The 21,763-nt window shown below is 43.1% G+C and overlaps 1 protein-coding gene across 1 annotated transcript; it reads right to left on the bottom strand.

The window, feature by feature from the left end:
* Positions 1 to 359: 359 nt before the first annotated feature.
* Positions 360 to 21,108, bottom strand: CCDC183 (coiled-coil domain containing 183). Its single transcript, XM_027848338.1, has 14 exons — positions 21,039 to 21,108; positions 20,004 to 20,125; positions 15,745 to 15,822; positions 15,038 to 15,205; positions 14,318 to 14,422; positions 9,323 to 9,445; positions 8,705 to 8,827; positions 8,454 to 8,508; positions 6,381 to 6,481; positions 4,341 to 4,501; positions 3,130 to 3,295; positions 1,476 to 1,592; positions 1,270 to 1,366; positions 360 to 481 (listed from the first exon to the last, which is right to left on the bottom strand). The coding sequence occupies exons 1-14, from the start codon at positions 21,106 to 21,108 to the stop codon at positions 360 to 362; spliced, it is 1,608 nt and encodes a 535-aa protein (XP_027704139.1).
* Positions 21,109 to 21,763: the final 655 nt, after the last annotated feature.

Below are 21,763 nucleotides of genomic sequence, written 5' to 3'. Positions count from 1 at the left end.
AAATGAGTTAGTGGCAGAGCCAGAAAGACAACCCAGGTGTCCCAATTCCCACATCCACCTCTCTTTTTGTTTTCGTGTGCTGCCTTCACAACTCTCCCTTCCTGTAAGTGGAGCTGACAGCAGGCATTGAGGGTTGCTACCTTCACTCTCCTATGATGATTATCCCACTCAAGTCCTATCTTCCCTTATCCAGGAGCTGCTGCGTGGACAGGAATGGCTTGTGCTATATTCAGTTCTGGAAAAAATTTTATTTGTGTAATAAACTGACCATGAAAGGAGGTAGTCCATTGTGAGCTGGAAAGTTGGACATGCAGGGTCTTGTGGGGTTAAGGAAAGGATCAAGACTAAAGAAGGAACTATTATTTCTTCTTTTGTTTCTTGGCATTTTTGAGTTTAGTTTCAATCAGATTTTCACTTTGCTTTTTGATCTCATCCCGGGAGGGAACATAGCTATTCTCCACATCAGGAAACTGGAAAGATTCTGGAAAAAAAATAAGGCAAAAGGAGAGTGGAGGAGCTCCTGGGCCTCACTGACTAGGAGCCCATCTGTGGAGTGTTATTTTCCCATGGGGATGGAGTCACTGGATTTGGGTACCGTTCTCATTCCAGGAGAATGACTTAGTAGCAACCTCAAATTCTTTATATCCCATCTCCCTTTCCTCCCCACCAGGGTCTTCAGCCTACCATTGTCCACAGTTAAATAGAAAATCAAGGAGGAAATACCTTATACTTTATAAACCCACACTGCACATTACTTAAACCCCTCTGAGATAATCTATAGCACATGTTCTAGTCCTTTTTCTTATGCCCTACAAGTGTAAACTGTTATTTCTTAATCAGCTGATAGACGTATGGTTGGGGTGGAGGTGTGGCAGAAAGGCCCATCTCTAATAATTCAGAAAAGATAGGCCAGGTTCTCAGAACACAGTCCACCATCATGTGTGGGACAAAGCTGATGGACAATGTGTCATTCCAATTTCATCTTGCCCCATATACTCCCAGCCCCTCCTCTTTGGGAATGCAGCTCTGAATACCTGGGAATGTTCAGCTGAAGAGCTCTGTGGAGTACTAGACACTCCACAGACTTCACCCAATCTCCCCAAGTTAAAAACTAGAACCTACATCTAATTCCTGCCTCTTATCCCTGTTGCCTAAGGTTTGTCCATGGGGAGGGTGAGGGTGGATTTACCGAAGGCAGGATCAGCAGTCTCAGACACCAGGCTGAATGGGTTTATCGCCAGATTTATCCCCTAGGCCATTGTAACTCACCTCTCCCATCATCATCACCATCTTCAAAAGTAACCCTCACATTATGTGTCTGACGTAGAGTGGATTCCTCTAGGAAATCTCTCACTTTCTGGGAGGACTGAAAAGCAGAGATCTCATAAGATGGACCCAGAGGGAAGGAGTTGGGGGAAAGACTGGGAAAGGGGCTGCATAGAAGAACTTTGCTACCTCTGCTCTCCCTCATTTACCTCTTCGAATACATCCACGTATTTCTTAGTTCTTTCTATCAGATAGAGTAGCTTCTTCTCACAGTATTGTAGTTTGCTGTAGGCATCTTTGGTATCAGCAGGACCAGGGAGTCCTTTCTGAAGACAAAGAAATGTCTCTTTTCCTCTCAATTTCCTCTCTTGAGTGCCCCTCTGCCGGGAGCTTCCCCAGGATCAGAATTTCAGACCGGAAGGAGTGTTGGGGGATGGGTCATGTCTTAGTGCCTTTTTATACTCCTCTGGGGAGGGACAAGGTAGAAGGTAGGAGGTACCGTCAGCTCAGAAAGGCCAGGACCTAGTCAGGGTTTGGGGGACTGAACTCAACAGCATCAGAAGTAGGGGAGCTATCAAGGAAGACAAAACTGAACTGGAGAAGCTTCAGAAAACAGTATATAACTAAAAGGATTCTTGGAGAGGGAGGGATGGCTAGATGAAGCTTGATTCAAGAGATTAGATTAAGCAATAGATTAGGCCTCTTAAACCCAGGAAGATAAAGGCTGAAAAGGAATATAACTGAAAGGTATAAAATTATGGCAGGGATGAGAGAAGGGATCCTGGAGAGGAGTCCAGAACTAGATCCAGGGTATTTCCCCACCCTCACCCTCACCTTTGAAACAAATTTTTTTTTGAGGGGAGGCAATCGAGGTTAAGTGACTTGCCCAGGGTCACACAGCCAGTAAACATCTGAGGGCAGATTTGAACTCAGGCCCTCCTGATTTCAGGACCAGTGTTCATTCTCCCCTCCCCCCCTTGTAATTAGAAGTAATTACAAGACCTGTGATTTTTATCAATGTAGAAAGCTCCCAAGGAAGAACCTTTTCTTTTTCTTTTCTTTTTTTTCTTTTTTGGTGAGGCAGTTGGGATTAAGTGACTTGCCCAGGGTCACACAGCTAGTAAGTGTAAAGCATCTGAGGTCGTATTTGAACTCAAGTCCTCCTGACTCCAAGGCTAAAACTCTATCCACTGCACCACCTAGCTGCCCCAGGAAGAACTTTTTCTACCAATATAGGTCAGCATCTTTATGACAACTTATTTTTTTTGAGAGTTGCTTAGGAGCACTAAAGTGCTTGTTGAGAACCATATAACTGGCATGTGTCAGAGGAAGCCTTGGACTCAGGTCTTCTTGGCTCTGTGGCCAGCTCTGTATCCATTATGCAATGCCCCCCCCCCCCACCTTGAAGCAGATCACAAATTACAAATGACAAATTATAGGCTGTCCTGCTTCACCCACTGGAGAATATATGTATGAAACATTCTCCAAGAATATCCTGGTGGCTGAGCTGCTAGTATAAATAGGTTCCATTGACCTTGTACATTTTTGTTTAACAAATGAGGAAACTGAGGCCCATGCTCATACAGGTGACAAAGCCAGGATTCTAATCTGACTTTTTAAAAAAGTTTCAAATCCAGCACCTTTCCTCCAATATACCGAGATAATTATAGAGACTCAGAAGATTATTAGGGGACTGAAAGGTTTGAGGGGATCATGTCTAATCTGTAAAGTCACTTCAGGGAGAACAACCATGGCCTCGCCTGTAGTGGTTCTCCTTAGAATCGTCTGGCTGAGAGGAGCATGTCTTGTGTTCCTGAGGGAGAGTGAAGAGAGTTGGGCTGAGCTTTGGCCAGGCAGCAGTACCTCTGAGGGCAATGTGATGCCTATCAGTCGAATGAATAGATTGTCGATGCCAAGCTGGATGTTGAGAAGTAGTTGTTCACTCTTCACCAAGTTGTAGTTTTCCAGTTGCAGTCTTTCATTCTCCTCTTCCAGCATCTCCTTCATTTTCTCCTCTAGCTTCTTAAATCTGTAAGTCCCAGAGCCCAGAAAGAAGCAGGGGAATGGGTACTGAGGCAGGCAGCATGGCTCCTGCCCCCAGGAAAGACGCCTCCGCCTTGAAACTCACAACCTAAGTGCCATCCTTGACTACTCACTTTCCCTCTTCTCTCTCCCACATCCTATCACTTGCCAAGTCCTGTTGATTCTACATTAGTCTGACCATGTCACTCCTATATTCAACAAACTTTATTGGCTTTCTTTTACCTACAGGACCAATATAAAATCCTGTCTGGCTTTTGAAACCTTTATAACCTAGGGTGGCTAGATGGTACAGTGGACAGGCTGCCACGCCTGGAGTCAAGAAGACCTGAATTCAAATCCAGCCTCAGACTAGCTGTGTGACCCTGGGCAAGTCACTTAATCTTGTTTGCTTTAGTTTCCTCATCTGTAAAATGAGTTGGAGAAGGACAAGACAAATCAGTATCTTTACCAAGAAAACCTCAAAAGGGGTCATGAAGAGTCTGAAGTGACTGAACAACAACAACAACAACAACAACAAAAACCTTGTCTTTCCTACCTTACCAATCTTCTTATACCTGACTCCCCTCCACATACTGTGAGATCCGGTGATACTGTACTATGTTTCCTACCTCTGGGCATTTTCACTGGCTGTCCCCTGTATCTGGAATGCTCTCTCTCTTCCTTTCTGCCTTTTGTCTTCAAGTCTCAACTGAAGTCCTACCTTTTAATTTCTCTTAATGCTAGTGCCTTCCCTCTATTGATTATTTCCAATTTGTTCTGTATATATCTTGTACATAGTTGTTTCTATGTTGAGCTTCTTGAGAGCAGGGACTGTTTTGTGCCTATACCTAGTGCCTGGCACATAGCAAATGCTTGCCAACTTGATCTGGAACTTGTACTCAGCCCACAGTCCTTTTCATGCTTCCCATAAGTAGAATAGAAGCTTCTAGGGGCATGCTAGAACTGTGAGAATTCACTCCTAGATAAGAATCAGGTTTAGGGGAAGCAAAAGTCCTGGGCTTGAGGGTCACTAGGGTCACCCCCTCTTGTACCTGTTGATGTTTGGATTCTGATGAAACTTGAGCAGGGCCCGTTCTAGGTCCAACTTCTGCAAGAGGGCCTCAAGCTCCTTTCGTTTCATTTCATACTCCTTGGTCTGCTGCAGTAGGTTTTCTTGTGTGTTTTTCTGGGCTAGGAACCTGCCTGCGATATCCTGTTTGGTATGCAAGGAGAGAAGAATGGAGGCCTAGCTCTGTACAGGCTATGGAAGAGGTAGCACAGGTTGGACAGAAAAACCAAGAAGGAGCACAAATAAAGCCTAGCTGCACAACCCCTTCCCTTGACATTGCTGAGATAGAGCTCCCTCCTCCAACTCCACATTCCCTCAGTTGGCCAATTACAGACTTTGCACACAGAGGTATTCAATAAATGGTGCTGGTTGTTAACTGGCAGCCTGATTTGAACTTAGTCTAAGTGTAGAGTTAGAGCTAGAAAACTTGGGTTTTCTGACACTTACTGGCTGTGTAATCCCTGGACAAGTCATATACCCTCCCATGGACTCAGACAGCAATCTGAGACTCTAAGTTACAGAAGAGTGGTCAGCTTTTTCACCAAAAGGAAACTGACACTTCACCAGAGGTGTCAAACACTTGGCCTGCAGGCCATACTACTCCCAGTGCTGCTGGAAAACCAGATTAAAATGTAATTGGGAAATAGTTAACCAAATAAATAAAAATATAATAAAATGTTGTTCTTCAGTCCTATCTGACTCTTTGTGACGCCTTTTGGAGTTTTCTTGGCAAAAGAATTAGAGTAATTTGCTATATCCTTCTCCCGCTCATTTTACAGATGAGGAAACTGAGGCAAACAGGATTAAGTGACTTGCTCAGGGTCATACAACTAGTAAGTGTCTGAGGCTGGGTTAGAACTCAGGTTTTCCTGACTCCAAGCTTGGCACTCTGTGTACTGTGCCACCTAGCTACCTCAATAAAACATATATAATGTCAACATGTGGTTTTCTAAGTCAATCTATGGCCTGCAAGAATCCTTATTTGGCCCCATTTCTATTTGAATTTGACACCATGACCCAAACTAGTGAAATCACAGATCCAGTGTTCTCTTAGCTCTTTCCCTCTCAGAAAAGGTATGTATGAGGGCGATGGCAGTGAAAGAGGTGGCGAGGGGGAAAGTTCCTAGGCTCATGGACATAGAATTGGAAGGGACCTTGGAGGTCATCGGGTCCAAAGGTAGAATTCACTTTCTTATAGTTTGCTTCTATAATCATGTGTAGAGGCCAGAAGTACTAGAAGCCAATAGCACGGGTACCCATGTACAGAGCTCCTGTAACTTGCCCTGGGCATACACATTCCTAACTATTTTGCTAAGAAAGATGGGGCCCCTTTTCAGGGATATTAGACCTCCCCATCACCCCCGGGCACATACACTAAGTCCATGGAAGGGAAGTCAAAAGACTCTGTTAGTCATCCTGAAGCTATCCAATGCTTGCCTTTCCTCCTATTTGGCCATCCTGCTTGCTCGTGGCCTGGGCACAAAGCCGTTTACTTCAGGCTGAACCCTGGACTGTGACTGTGCAGCATTGTGTCAGAATTACAGAATGTTACAGATGGAAGGGATCTTAATGATCATCTAATCCAGTCCCCTCATCTTATACATGAGGAAAATGAAGGCCAGAGAGGGGAAGTGATGGCCAAGGTCCAGCTACTTGTGAGTGGCATGACTAGGCCTTAAGCCCAGGTCTCCTGACTTCTGGTCCACTGTTCTTTCTTCTAAAAAGAACTGCTGCTCCATGTGTAGTTCCTAGGACGAAAAGAGCCACCTACTGGCTGTGATGATGGTGATAGTGGTGATGGTGATGGTGATGGTGATGGTGATGGTGATGGGGTGTGTGTGTGTGTGTGTGTGTGTGTGTGTGTGTGTAATTGAGGACACCTGGCGATTTGCTTTCTGTCCTTACTCAAGCTAGCGCACAGAGCTTTTCCATCCTCAGCTTGATCTATATGCAGTTAGGATCATCTTTTCTCTGACTCCAGGCTACCTCTGGGCCCTAAGGAAAGAAGAGAAGCAGTTCTTACCCAGAGATGAGAGCACTGTACAGCAGTCTTAACTTTGTCCACTATGCAGGTTACCGTTGTTTGGTATTCAATATCAGACTTGGACACATCTTGCTTTTTTCCTGGAAGGGATAGAATAAAGTCATCATCTAGGGGTGGAGATGGAAGGCAAGCGAGGTATCGAGTCTCCTCTAAAGTGCCTGCCCACCACTGTGTCTCTGTGAATACCCAGTCATTGAGGGATCATGTAATCCAGCACCCTCATTTTACAGATGGGAAAAATGGGGCTCTGGAAGATGACACAATTCAAACATGAACTCAAGTCTCCTGTATTCTACAAATCCTCCCCTTGGCTTTACTACTTAAGAATCAGGAAAGAGCCACTGGGGTGGGGCTGGGGAGAGTTGGGGATGGAGTGAGGTGTGAAGAGTGCTTTAACTCAGTGGCTTGTGGGGTCATCTTCAGTTTTTTCATTTTTTTTAAAAGAAGCTGCTAAATTCTACCTCTTTCCTCACTGTTCTTTCTAATAAAGTTGTGTTAACATAAGCCCCTGGGAAGTTAGAATTCTATTCAAATTTGTGCATTTGGGTACTCAAGAGATTCATCCCCTTACCTTGAAGTCATACCCTGTGAGAGCCATTTGACACCAGGGCCTTCAGTGCCACTGTAGCTTCTTGAATGCACACACTGACCAGTAAGTGATAGGATAGACCAGGCCAGAGGCTAGGGATGCCAGCTCAGCTGTGCACCAAGGCTATGGGGGATGCTCATAGCCGTCAGTTTATTTGGGAAGCATACCCTTGATTCAGATGGCAGAAGAAACTAATTCCTGGGTGTGATGAAGGAAGAAAGCTTTTCTAACCTTTGTGGTTAAAATAATTCAGTTCAGAGAACAGTGGTATGAGTGAGGGGGCAAGAAGACAGTGGTCAGTTTGATGTGTATGAAGGAATGTAATGGAGAGAAAATTGAGATAGTGAATTTGATGAGTCAGAGGAGATCCACTGTGAGTTAAGGATGGGACCTGCAATAGCAGGTGCTGTGTAAGCAGCCAGGTAATGTTGTAGATAGTGTTGGACTTGGAGTTAGGAAGGCCTGACTTTGAATGCTACCTCTGACATTGAGCAAATGACAACCTTTCTTAGCCTCTATTTCCTCATTTGTGAAATGGGGATAATAACAGCACCTATGTCACAGAGCTGTGAAGAGCAAATGAAATGATATATGTATAGTTCTTTTCAAACCTTAAACCTGGCCTACATAACCTGTAGCCTGTGGGCCACGGGCAACATGCCAAAGGATTTCCTCTACATTTTTCTCTTCATTTCTTCTACATTTTTTGCAGGCTGCCTGAAATCCTTTGGCGGGCTGCAGGCTGAGCAGGACTGCCTTAAACATATCTGGAAGTTAGTATTATTATGACATTTAGTGTGAGAGTTCATGAAGTGACCAGTTGTATTCTGTTCTGGCTCATCGTATCCTTTCCTATGAACTATTACCACCAATACCGGTGCTAGAAGCAGAGAAAAGAAAACTTGACTAGATTCTGTATTACATACACAAACACTAATATAAACACATGCATATTTATACATACACATATGTGTTACATATACATATTGTATATATGTATATGTGTTTGTATGTGTGTGTTTACATGACAAGTTTCTGAGTTCCCAGGGTGGAGGGAACAAGCAAACCTAGAACATGTGATCTGGTCCATAATAATACTAGTAATAGCTCACATTGATATAGGTTTTGAGCTTTGGCAAAGCACACTACCTACAATATCTGATGTGAACAGGCCATCCATCCAAGAGTGGCGCCCGAGGACCAGGCATTTCCTATCACTCTATGAACTCCTATCCCCTTTGAGTTCCTACCCCAGGACCCATACTGTGTGAGCTGGTTAGGTGATGGATGGATTGCCTAGGGAGTCCACACACTCACTCATGTGGGTCTAATGATTGGCCTCCTGGGGTCTGGAGGATTGCTGAAAGTGTAGCCCTGGACTGGGACTATCTGAGAAACCCTTTCCCAGGAAACCAGGCTGGAGGCTAGGACACACAGAAGCTATTCATCTTTTGTTTTTTTACCTTTTTGTGGCTCTGCGGTCACCAAGTTGGAGGAGTATTCCAAGTCTCGCCTGCCCTTTGGGGATGGGGGTGGAAGGAAACAGAAACATTCATTTTATCAGTCATGGGTGGTCATCTCTTTAGAGGAGGAACTTTGGACAGAGAGTGTGGGAAGTCTTACCCCCTCTTCCTGATGCAGCAGGAACGTGGAAATCTTCCTTCCAAACACTCACCCAACTAGACCCTTTACTCCCTACCTCCAAGGGCCTCACCCTCCGATGCCTGTCACTGCCAGTGGTCTGAATCTTTTCAATCAGTTTCTTCTGCTGAGTGAGCTTTTGTTCCCTGGCCTTGCGCTCTGCGAGGAAGGCTGTCTCCATTTCTGTCATGTTCACCTGGGAAGGAATGGTGGGAAGGGGGAATGACAGTGATCCACAGACCGATCTGAGCCAAGCTGATTTACCTCTGCCTCATTGCCCCTGGCAGACCCCACCAGGGTTAACCCAGGCTGACTCACTGTGAGGATCAGGACTCTGTGTGATCACAGGAGTACATGAACAAAACTGAAGTCCTAGACACACTTGGAAAACAACAGCCTTAGCAGAAGGAAGCTGAGGAAGCCAGGAGTAGGCTGTGACCTGGGAGTGGGGCTGAGTTGAAAAGGAATCTGGGACAACGTTGAGATTGGGGAGGTGTGGTCAGGAGGGGCACGAAGAAGAGGCTAGTGGTTATATATTTTCTTTGAACCTCTGAGGTAGGAAGTGGGAAGAAGCAGGAATGGGTCTCCCTGATTGTTTAGTCAATAAATGTGCCAAAAGGAGAAGTGTAGTTTAGAGCTAGCCCTCGGGGCTCCCTCATCTTTTTCCCTGCACTGGTTTCAGTTTCCCGACCTTGGCCTCTTCTGTCATCTTTATGGCTTCATGGGTCATTATAGTCACGTCAGAAAGATCCTTCTGGTATAGCAATACCATGTTCTGCAGCTTATCTAGCTGTGGTGGGTAGTACGCCAGCTCCTGGTGACAGAGACACAGGGAGTTTCCTTATGCAACAAACATTTATTAAGGATCTGTATAGATTATTCTGTAATATACTATACTAGGAGCTGGGAATACGAAGACAGTGAATGAATGAAAAACAAAGTATTGAGCACTTACTAAGTGTTTAGCACTCTGCTAAACATACAAACATGCCCCTCATGAAGCTTATATTCTCTTTTTTTTGCTAGGCAATCAGGGTTAAGTGACTTGCTCAAGGTCACACAGCTAGTTAAGTGTTAAGTGTCTAGTGCCTGAGGCTGGATTTGAACTCAGGTCCTCCTGACTCCAAGGCCAGAGCTCTATTCACTGAGCCACTTAGCTACCCCTTGAAGCTTATATTTTAAAGGGGGAAATAACATATATTGGGGAAAGGTGAATAGAGAAATGTTTTGGTCTGGGCAATCCCAGGAATGGCAAATGGATGACAGAGCAGTCAATTGGCACTACTATTCTTGAAGCAATAGTAGTATTGACTTGCTTATAGCTTCCAAAGAAAGATGAAATGAAGTAATCCCTACCCTTAAGAAACTTATATTTAAACTATAGGGAAGAAATTTAAATTTAAACTACAGGGATACAGTATCTAAATGTAGGCAATGGGAAATGGAATGCAGAGTTTGGGGAACAGCTAGTAGTCCAGTTTGGTGGGAATGTAAAGTGCATGAAGGGGAATAATATGAAATGTATGGCAATGTAGGAAGAGGGCTTTAAATGCTATATTTTTTTCCTAGAGACAATATGGAATCACTGAAGATTTTTGAGTAAGGGAGTGACATGATCAGACTTGTGCCTGAGAAAGATTCCTTCAGAGCCTTATGAAAGGGAGAAATTGGAAGTAAGCTATTATAATCACCCAGGAGAGGACTTATGAAGATTTGAACTAGGGAAGTGGATAAATGAGTGTACAGAGGAAGGGCAGATGTGAGAGCAATGTTGTAGTGTTGATTACTTGATAATTGATTGGCTAGGGGAAGCGGTATAAGATAGAGAAGTGTCAAGATTGAAAAATGATTACGAAATTGCAAAAACTAGGTGACTGGGAGAATGGTGGTGTCATAACAGAAAGAGGGAAATCTGGGAGGGAGAGAAGATGGTTCTTTTTGTATACATTGAGTTTAAGATGCCAATGGGACATCTAGATGGAGATCTTTCCTGGAAGGAGATAGTTGGCAGTATAAGACAAGGTCAGCAGAGATTCCAAGTAGCTATATCTATTTTGGGGGTCATTTGTATTGGGAAGCAGCAGTGGTGCACTGGAAAATACACTGGACCTAAGTCCAAATCCCATAATCCTTATTATTTGTATGACTTTGGGGGCATTCACTTAACCTTCTTGGGTCTCAGTTTTCTTGTCTGCAAAAATGAAGTAGGAGGATGGACTAGATGATCTCTGGGGTGCCTTCTGGCTTCTAAATCTCTGATCCTATAACCCTATGAACCCATAGCAGATAATGAGTATCCCAAGGAAGTAACTTAAGGGAAGGAGTATATAGAAAGAAGAGGACCCATGATATTGCCTTCAAGTGGACTCACATGTAGGGTGAATGGGAAATGGATGATGAACCAGCAAAGGAGACTGAGAAAGTCTGTGGACCTTCTATATATGACCTACTTGACTTATGGAATGGTCAGACAGGTAGAAGCAGAACCAAGAGATAGCAGTGTCACAGAAGCTGAGAGAGGAGAGGAGGGGGTGATGAGTGTTGAAAGCTACAGAGAGGTCAAATAGGACAAAGACTGAGAAAAGGCCATTAAATTTAGCAGTTAAAAGATTCTTTGAGAATGATCAGGAGGATGATCCTCTCAGAAGTCATATGACAAGGAGATAGGTAGTGAATGGGAAATGAGGAAGAGGAGATAGTAGAGGAAGATGACTTTTTCTAGGAATTTTCAAAGGGGAGATGGGATGATAATGTTAAGGGAATGATAAGGTTAAGTGGAGGTATTTTTTATGGGTGAAGAAGACTTGGGCATATTTGTGAGCACTTAGTAAGGAGACAGTAGATTGTGTGTAGTTTGTCCTTCATTCTTGAAGAGAACCATGACGTCAGGGAGATGATGACATGACTTGCAATTGACTTAGGTTTGAGTGAGGGAGGGCTGTGCAAGGTCACCAGCCTTACTTTCTCCTCCAGAGCCATCTGGATCCAGTGGCCAGATATCGATCAGGATGACTGAAGAAGGCCTAGGATGCAGTGGGGAGAAATGATCAAAAGGATGAGCTCCTTTTGCTTGGGAATACAGGAAGGAATGGGATTAGCGGAACGAATAGGAAGATTGCATGTGGGCTTGGTGGCCCTACTCCACACTCTGGATCTGATACTGATCTAAATGGGGAGATGTGGGAAATTAAATAGCTGGTGTTGGAACATTGGTTTTTGAATCATTTTTATGTTTAATGGGCATGAGGTGGCAAATCCTTTGTTTTCCTTTGAATTTCCTTAATTATTTATTAATGGAGAGGCAGATGGCATAATGGATAGAGAAAGCAGGTTCAAGAGGATCAGCCTGGGTTGTTCAAGATTGGCTGCTTACACAGTGATGGTGTGACTCTGGGCAAGTCACTTAACCTCTCAAGACATTGAAGAAACTCAGCTCTTTAAAATCTTAAATTGCAGGATAGCTGTAGATCAGCATGGATAGAGGGAGTTTCCTCAAGGGAATGCTTATCTCCCTTGATGAAGTTCCAGGACTTAGGTGCCTCTACCCAAATTTATTAGTGAGGATGAACAGTTTTCCAAGTGTTTATGTTTCTACTTTTGTGAATTGACTGTTCATATTTTTTTGGCTTTCTGTCCATTGGTGATATAAAAGTATCCTTATGGACCTACATCAATTCCCTGCAAATTGTGGAAATTATACTTTTACATGACATTCATTGTGTTTCTTTTTAAAAAAATCTTTAATTGCTTTCCATTGTATAATTTAAGATGAAGATAATTAAGACTCATTATTTCTATCATTTCTTTGACAGAGATTTATCTCCACTATATTTGGAATAAGGACATTATTCTGCTTTTTCTAATTTGTTTATGATTTATTTTGTACACTTAGCTCATTAAGCTATCTGGAGGTTTTTGTTATTTGTGGCATGGGGCATGGACCTAAATTTACTTCTCTAGGTTAAAAAATAATTTTTCCAGTATCATTCATTGAATAATGATTTATTTCCTCAATGCTTATTCCACTGTAGTATACTAACCTCTTATTTATATTTCTATTTTTAGTAGCCCTTTTCTGTCTAATAGGTATATTTTTCCATTTTTTATCTACCATCAGACAGTTTCAACAATTTTCACCCTAATATATTTTGACATCTGTGACAGTCCTGACTTTCAAGATAGACCTTATCATGTTATGTAGCTGACTGTGGGTTCTAGAAGGCAACTTTACTTTGGCCAACTTTGACAAATTCTGCTCAACTGGAGAGGCACCAGAGTGTGGGGTTAACAATGGACTGAATTGGTGATAGGATGACCAGACTAAAGATGTGTTGTAGTAGAGTGCTGGACTTGTCAGGAAAACTTGATTTTGAATCCTTCCTCAGATATTTACTAGCTGTATGACTCTGGGTAAGTCACTTAACTATGGTCTGCCTCAATTTCTCCATCTGTCAAATGAGGAAGCTGAACTCAATAGCATCCATAGGTTCTTTGAGCACCAGATCTATGCTCCTGTAGTCTCATTAGCAGAAGGTATTTTTTTTCAGCCACAGCCAACTTAAGAAGACGTCCTCCTAAAACTTTAAGGGGTTTACAGTATGTAGGGGTAGAGGGATCACCCACAGGAATGGAATTCTGTATTCAGTACTGAAATAGTATTTTAAAGCTGCAAGGGCAAATCCTGGGATGGAAAACTTTTCAAAATTTCTATTCTGAACTGATTAAATAATGGGAAACCTTCCTCTGTAAGTTGGGAGAGAACCTCCATTGTATGCATTTTATATTTTATATGTATTTTATAATCTGAAGTTCTCTCACACCAGAGGAACATTTTGTTACATCCTAGGTCCTTAACAAATGTTCATTGACTTATGCATTTGAATCATATGTGTATGCTGGGTGGCAGGAGAAAGCTCAAATCCTATCTTCTACTGGAGACCTTTCCTGGTCCCCCCAGCACCTAGTGTCTTCCCCTCTGAGGGGGCTTTCCATCTGGTCTGTATATAACTTGCATGTACCTGCTTATTGACATGTTGTCTTCTTCATCAGAAGATGAGGTCTTTGAGGGCTGAGATTGTTTTTAGTTCTTTGTACCCAAAGTGCTTAGCACTGTGCTAAATGCTTTTTGATTGATTGAAAGAGGAGGAAGCATTGGAGAAGCCAGAGAAGAAACTACTGGATTTACATACTTTTCATTCTTTCTTTCTTTCTTTTTTTAATGGAGGCAATCTCTCTATTTGGCCTTTGGTCAGCAGCATGGAAGACAGAGCTAGAGATCCTTTAGCAGAGGAGGAGAATCCCTTCAGTCTGATGCTGTAACCCTACTATGTCATAGATAGTATTTTACTTCAAATTGGTCTATCTCTCAGGGCTAGTCATTAGATTATTATTGAGGTGACTGAGGCCAAAGTAGGGAAATCATAAGTGAGCTCAAATCTGAAATATTGGAAGGTGCCTTAGACGTGGTCTAGGCCAACTCTCTCATTTTACTGAGGAGGAAACTGAGACCTAGAGAGGTTAAATGACCTGCCTAAGACCACAGAGGTAGTTGAGATTTGAAACCAGGTCTTATATAAATTCATTGCTTTACCCCCTGCACACTAAGCGACTTCTTGTGACTAAACTAACCTGCTTAAAATGAAATATGAAGGGGAATCGAGGTGGGAAAAGGAGGGATGGGACTCACTTTTTTCAGATAATCCAACAGCTGAACGTAGAGTGAATAGATGTTCTGGCTAGTGTTGATCTTGATCATTGTCTTTTCAATATTGTTCTCTAACTGACGGATGATCTGGGCGAGACCAGGAAGTTGAGAGCAGTGTGTGTGTTTGTGTGTGCATTTGGTAGGAATTACTGGAGCACAAAGGGGGTGTTCAGGGGTAGGAAGATGCTCAAATGGGGCAAGACCAGAGCCACAATTAGGGTAGGGCAGGTATGCGTTTGCCCCTGGGTGTTAAAATTTAGAAGGTGCTGAATTTAGAGGTCGCTGACAGCACTTGGAGTTCTTCAGCAGCTAGAAACAACAGAGCTTATCACTTAGTGAGAAAATTAGTCAAAAAAGGAAGCTACCAAATGGTGGGTTGGGAGGAACTCCTTCCCAACACCTTTTTCTCTGCCCCTCTTGCCTCCCCCATCCCAGCATTGCGTTTGCACTCATGGTCCATAATCTCTGTCTCCACACATGGGGTTATCTCCCTCCTTTTGTGAGGCTTACCCTGGGTGTGGTTTATGGTATTAGTTCCCTGGGCACAACAAGCTCTGGGCAAAGCTATTTTAGTCCTAATGCTGAGGGGCCCAAGGCTGGGATCTTGAGTGGTCTCTCTCAGAATTCAAACTTTTTTTCTTTTTTTAGGGATGAGGGGGAAGTGCTAACACAGACTCACCTCCTGCGGGGCTACCCTCTCACCTGCATCTGCTGCAGCTCTTCTTTGCTACTGTTCTGCTGGTTCAGCAGATTATCTAGCTCTATCTGCATGCTTTCCAGCATCTCCCCTCGCTGCCGAACGAGGTGCAGCATCACATTGTGAATGTTCACTCGGTCAAAAACATACTTATGCAGCTTTTCCCGAGCTACCTGTGAAGGTATAAAAGGGTTTGGCCAGGTCCATGATGCATAGGAAGGGAGAAGGATATAAGAATGGATACAAGGGGAGCTTGGGGAAGATGATAGAGTGGAGGGATCGGGAAAGGGCCTAAGATTAGTGATGGTTCCAGGATGGAGGCTTGTATGGGGCAATGGGATATGAATAAGATTGTATATTTCAGCTCTGTAGAACATAGCTTCTTCTACTTTCAAGGTTTCCTTTTGGGTTTCTGCTTCAAAGACATCATCTGCCACCCCCAATTCTGAGCTCCAAAAACCAAGGCAAGACTTTAGAGCTTCTATCAGGGACTAGGGAGGTAGCAACTTCACATTTCCCTTTGGTCTGAGGTGGGCTGCCTTTGGGGGTCTTTTTGTTCCTGGGCATAACCCAGTGGATATTGATCCCTTTTGAAATTGTTCTACTTAAGCCCTAAAGAAAGGCCCCTTGGACTATTCTTTGAGAGGGATGGGTAGGAGATGCTATTTCCACATTCTATGATTCCTGGCTGGCCTCTTCCCTTAGTTGTTACCTCCATAGTACTTCGGCAGGTGGCCAACTTCAAAGGCAAGTTCTTCCGACAGGCCCTGGCAATGGTCCATTCATCATACTGTAGGGTTGGGGGAAATTTAGCTGACGAGTTCCAGAGCCACAGTTGTTCTTCCCCTTATACCCTGATGACCTGGTATCTAGCCTCACTCCCCAGTATAACCCCCACCCAGTAAAATTAATAATTACACATATTTATATAATACTTTAAAGTTTTCAAAGCCAGTTCCTTACAGCTACCCTGTGAGGAAGGTACTGTAAGTATAATTATCCCCATTTTATATTCCCTATTTCGGTGAAAGACATGATCATTCTTCTAGTCTCTCAGGTTTGTAATTTGGGCATTATCCTAGACTCCTGACTCTCACTTACTCCAAATATAAAAATAGTTGTCAAATCTTGCTTTTTGTGCTTCCACAACATCCATTGCATCTGAACCCCTCTCTTGGATCCTTATCACTTATTTTTGTGGGTTCTACTGCTTTAGAATTTGTTTAGAACCATTTTTACAGGTATTTGGAGGGGTTTGGGGGAGAGCTAAAGCAAGTCACTGCTTGTACTCCGCCATCTTGACTCTGCCCCTTGAGGTAAGTCCTCATCACTTCTCAACTGGACTATTGCAGCAGCTTCCTAATTGATCTCCCTAACTTAAGTCTTTCCCCCTTCAGTCGATCCAACATATTGCTGCCAGGGTAATTTTCCTCAAATGTGGATCTGATCATGTGACTCTACTAGCAAATCTAGTGGCTTCTTATTGTCTCTAGAATAAAATATAAAGTCCTCTATAAGTTTCTAAAGCTCTACACAGCTTGGTCCCATCTTTCCAACCTCATGGGACATATTTCCCCTCCACACTCAATCTAGCCATTTGGCTTTTTCTCTATTCCTCAAACAAGACACTGTCCTCCATCTCTGTGACTTTGCATTGGCCATCCCCCTTATGCCTAGAAGGCACTCCCTCCTTACCTATAGAGTCCCTCTCTTTCTTTAAGATGCATTCAAGTATCATTATCTATGTGTATCTTCCCTTCCCAAACTACCCATATTCAGCTACTTTGTATTTGTAATTGTTAAATTTATGCTGTATGTATTTTATATATACTTGTCTCCCCTATTAGAACGTAAGCTCATTGTGAGAAGGGATTTTTTTATTCTTTGTTCCCAGAGCCTAGCATAACACTTGGCACATAGTAGGTGCTTCATAAATACTTGACTGATAAGGAAACTAAAGCTCAGACAAAGTGATTTGCCCATAGTCCTTCAATTAATAAGTGGCAGAATCAAGACTCCAAAGTCTTCTGACTTTAAGTCCAAGACTCTTCCCTTCTTCTTTGAACCTGTTGCCCTTCCTTGCTAAATTTCCTCTGTTCTGGTCCCAGTTCCCCAAACCCAAGTTCACTTCTTACTGCCTCACATCCTTCCCCACGACCTGTTCAGTCCTGACTCTCCTGCCTCATGCAATAGGAAGGAATCTTTTCTGGTGGCCATTTTGGGCAGACTCTGAGGCAGCATGTTATGGTGAATAGAACATTAGATTTGGAAGACCTGGGTTCAAATTCTATTTTGGACACTGGCTGAGTGACCCTGGGCAAGACAATTAATTTCAGTTTCCATATTTGTAAGATGAGGATAAGGTTAATACCCATCTCAAAGAGTTTTTGCGAGGGTCAAGATATAATGCATAATTTTAATGGTAATAGAATTAATATGTGCTATATTAATATATATGTTTAATTGATAATAATAAAATTAAGATAATGTTAAACATTTTGCAAACCTTAAAGCACTATGTAAACATGAACTATTAGTTTTATTATATTTAATTAAGGACTCTCTTCCATATATTCCAGCTGTGCCCTGGGCCTTTTTCTCTTCTTCTATTCTGTTTCACTTGGTGATCTCATCAGCTCTTGTGGATTCAATTATCATCTCTGTGTTGATGATTCTCAAATCTACTTATGTAGGCTGACCACCAGCCTCACATCTTGAACTTGCTTATTAGACATCTCATCTTGAACTGGATGTCCTGTAGACGTCTTAAATTTAACATGTCCAAAACTGAACTCATTATCTTTCCCACTCCAATAGTCCCCTCTTCCAAACTTCCCTCTTATAGTTATACCTTCTACATCACGGAGGTTAGGGGTGCAGTGCCCCCATGATCTAGAAAATCTGCATAAAATTTTTTGGCTCTCTCTTCATACCAGAGAAGAAGTCTGAATTTGTTCTCTTTCTTTTATTGGGTGTTTATAGTACCTTACTATAAAATTTGGGTTGATACTATATAATACTATGCATATAAATATATGCATAAATATTTATGCATTCCAGAGTTTCTAAACTTTTTCTGTGTCATCTGCTGGCCTTTGTGTGTTATCTGTGGCTTCTGCAAAACTCCCCAAAAATTCCCATTTAATTTCTTATGCTGACCCGAGATATGTTGAAACCATGACGGGCAAAGTCATGATGTGGCAGGGATAACTGTACTGCCAAAGATACCACTGTCCTCCCAGGTTCAAAACCAAGGTTTCATCCTCGACTCCTTACTGCCTCACCCCACCATATCCAATCTATTGTTAAGACCTGTTGATTTTACCTTAGTAACATCTCTTGAATGGGCCCCCTTCTCTTTTCTGACACTGCCAACACCCTGGTGCAGACCTTAACTTAATCATGCTTGGACTATTGCAATAGTCTGTTGTCAGTCTGCCTACCGCAGTCTCTTCCCGTTTCAGTCCATCCTCCACTCAGATGTAACAATGATCTTCCTTAAAGTGCAGGTCTGGCCATGCACCCCCTTACTCAATAAACTCCAGTGACTCCCTCTCAGGATCCAATATAAAATCATGTTTGGCATTCAAAGACCTTCACAACCTTCCTTTACAGTCTTCTGCTTATACTTAATCCCCACCTCTGACATACTCTTCAGTTCAGTGACACTGGCCTTCTTGTTGTTCCTTCAACGAGACACTATCTCAGGGTATTTTCATAGACTGTCTGTCCCTCAAGCATAGAATGATCTCCTTCCTCATCTCTGTCTCCTAGTTTCACTGGCTTCCTTCAAATAACAGCTAAAATCTCACCTTTTACAGGAAGCTTTCCTGGTCCTTTTTAATTCTGGTGCCTTCCCTCTTAATTATTTCCAATTTATCCAGTATATAGCTTATTTGTTTGCATATTGTCTTCTCCCATTAGATTGTAAGTTCCTTGAGGGCAGGTGTTGTTTTTTACCTTTCCTTGTACCCCCAGGGTTTAGCACAGTGCTTGGCACATAATAGGTGCTTAATAAATATTTTTTGATTGACCGACCCATAAGACTCAGTACTCTACAAGAGCAGGGAGTGTCTTTCCTATCATGTCAAAGCCTTTCTGTAAAATGGGGTTGGAATAAGTTACTTCTGCGGTTCCTTCCAGCTCTAACTTCCTGTGATTCCAAGTCCCCTGAGACCGGGGAGCCCATTTCTTCTGGAACCAGCACAGTTCTGTTGCCTAATATTCTGAGCTGGGATGATGTGTGGAAGCCTGCTTGGTTTATGGACCGTCCTGATTAGGGAAGTGTGGAACCCTGCCCTATGTAGTGAGCAATGTGTCTCCCTATGCTATGGTTCCCCTGTCGAATACTCTGATTAGTCTGTTCTGCAACTCAAATTGTCCCCAGTTGGGAGAAGTTTCTCTGGAGAAGTCCTGGGATCATAGATCCAGATTATAAATCTAGAGCTGGAGGGGATTTCAGAGGTCAGCTAGTCCAATCTCTTCTCTTCATTAATTTTATAGTCGAGGAAATGGAGACACAAGGATAAATAACTTGTCTATCGTACTAAGTGTCAAAGGTAGGATTTGAACTCAGGTCTTCTGACAAGTATTACAAATGGCTACTCCTTGTCTTTTTCTCCTTCCTCTCCTCCCTGCCCCTATCTCCAGCCTAGGGCCAAACTTCTTCTATGAAAGGTGGAGATGGGGTGCTCTGGGAAATGGAGTAGAGTAGCTTAGTCACCATGGGGGCCACAATGACTTTGGGTCATGGGGCTGAGGGAATCTAGAGAAATAGTTTTTCTCCCTTCCCTTCTAGGGAATGGTCTTATGCCCAGAAAAACCCAGAGTAGAAGAAGAGAGAAAAGTGACTTAGGGTAAAGCCCTGGAGAATCTAGGTACATGTGGCTGTGTGTGGTAGTATTCTACATAAGAACTATGGGTACTTGTCTGGGCTCCTTAATCAATGAGGCTTTAGATCAAGTTCCGTACTCTTTTGGCAACTGTCCAGTCGTGGTAGAAATGACGGATATTGTTCTGCAGGATGTTAATCACATCCTTGTTCTGGACTGTCTTCTCCTCGAAGGATTTGTCTTGTAGAAGTTGGCCTTTTTCTGTGGGTAAATCAGAGGCAGCATGGGTGGGCACAGGAGTCAAGACATGAGGGGGTAGTTAGAAATTACTTCCAGGGGCACGCTGCTCCAAGGCTGACTCTGTGGGAGATCTCATCTAGTCAATCCCAGTGAGGGTCTCTGAGAGTAAAGCCCTGAGGGACACCTTCTAACCTGTCTTCCTACCTCACCCTTATTACCCACATGGACCAATGGAGTATCTGAGGGGGAAATGACTTCTTAGAGTTGCTCCCAAATCAGTAAATAAGGTGTCAGATTGAATTGCTTCCTGCTCCTCTTGGCCATGTTCTGTCTTCACAGAATATAGGGATTTGTTCAAAGTACACAACATTCATTCCTAGGAGAGTCTTACAGATCCCAACCTGGTAGAAATGGTTCTAGGTGGGAGGGAGTGTAAAGGGTGTGAGGCGAGGAAGAGACTGGGAGAACACTCTCTAGAGTTCCACGGCTCATGCCAGTTTCCCCATGACAGTTTCATCTTTTGCCCCCTCCTTCTCTATTACTATACCTTTCCCATGATTGCTATTTGGTTGCCCAAATCTCATATTTTGGGGCCTAATTTAAGTTTTAGGACCTCCCTGGAACCTCCCCCAAGGCCATACTTTGATCTTTCTCTTTCTGAATTCCCAGAGCACATATCAGTGCCATATTTCAAACTGTGTTATTGATTTGTTTGGTCTTGTTTTCTACTCATCTGTGTTAGTCTTTTTGGAGTCTGAGCCCCATAAGGACCACATTCTCTCTTCCACTTGTATACCCACAGAGTGTCAAGCACAGGTCTAGGCACACAGAAGATACCCTAGACTTGCTGATTGTCTGTTCCCAAGAGCCCTCTACCCATTAGGGTGGAAGACTTGCCAGGATGCAAGACTGAATGAATGGGTATAAAGCTTACCCTGGAACTTGATGATGGTCTTTAGCTCCTGGATCTTATCCTTCAGGTTACTTAGATCCTGGACCCTCATGGCGATACTTCCTCGTCCCTCTCTAGTCTTCTTTCCTTCCCCAAAGGGGGAAGCTCTCAAAGCTCTGGTGTTACCTGTCGACCTTCCTCTTCTCTGCTCGATGGGCTAAGTAGTGTCTCCGATCCGATTGTCTCATTAATTGTGAGCTCAGTGGAGCTCTCTGTGTCATAGTATAGGATTCTCAATTCTCATAGAACCCTGGAGTCCTAGACTTGCAATTACTCAACTAGCCTTAGGCATTTATTCTTGGACCAAGTAAAATGAATCTTACAGTCATTAACTAATTATAACATCCCAATATTGGCATAAGGAGGGAAAATTACCTATTTATTTGATATAGTTGAAAGAACATTGAATTTGGAAACAAAGGATCTAGGTTCAAATCCCTCTTCTTATTACCAGTCTGACCAAAGATGAACCTTTTTACCTTTCTAGGCCTCAATTTCTTCATCTGCAGAATGATTCTCTCCAGGGTTGCTTTCAGAGCCAATTTTATTATCTGTTCAGGTTAACTGAGCATTTTACTCATGTGGATCTGAATGATGGCCCACAGCCTGGGCCTGGACACAGGGTTCACTGAAGACAAATATTTTTGAATTTGCTAATATCAGGGTGTGTGTGTGTGTATGTGTGTGTGTGTGTGTGTGTGTGTGTG

Source organism: Vombatus ursinus, unplaced genomic scaffold (assembly GCF_900497805.2).
Source record: "Vombatus ursinus unplaced genomic scaffold, bare-nosed wombat genome assembly UNPS02000580.1, whole genome shotgun sequence".
Lineage (NCBI taxonomy): Eukaryota > Metazoa > Chordata > Mammalia > Diprotodontia > Vombatidae > Vombatus > Vombatus ursinus.
Note: the sequence above shows the minus strand (reverse complement) of the source record. Positions and strands in the feature narration are given on the sequence as shown.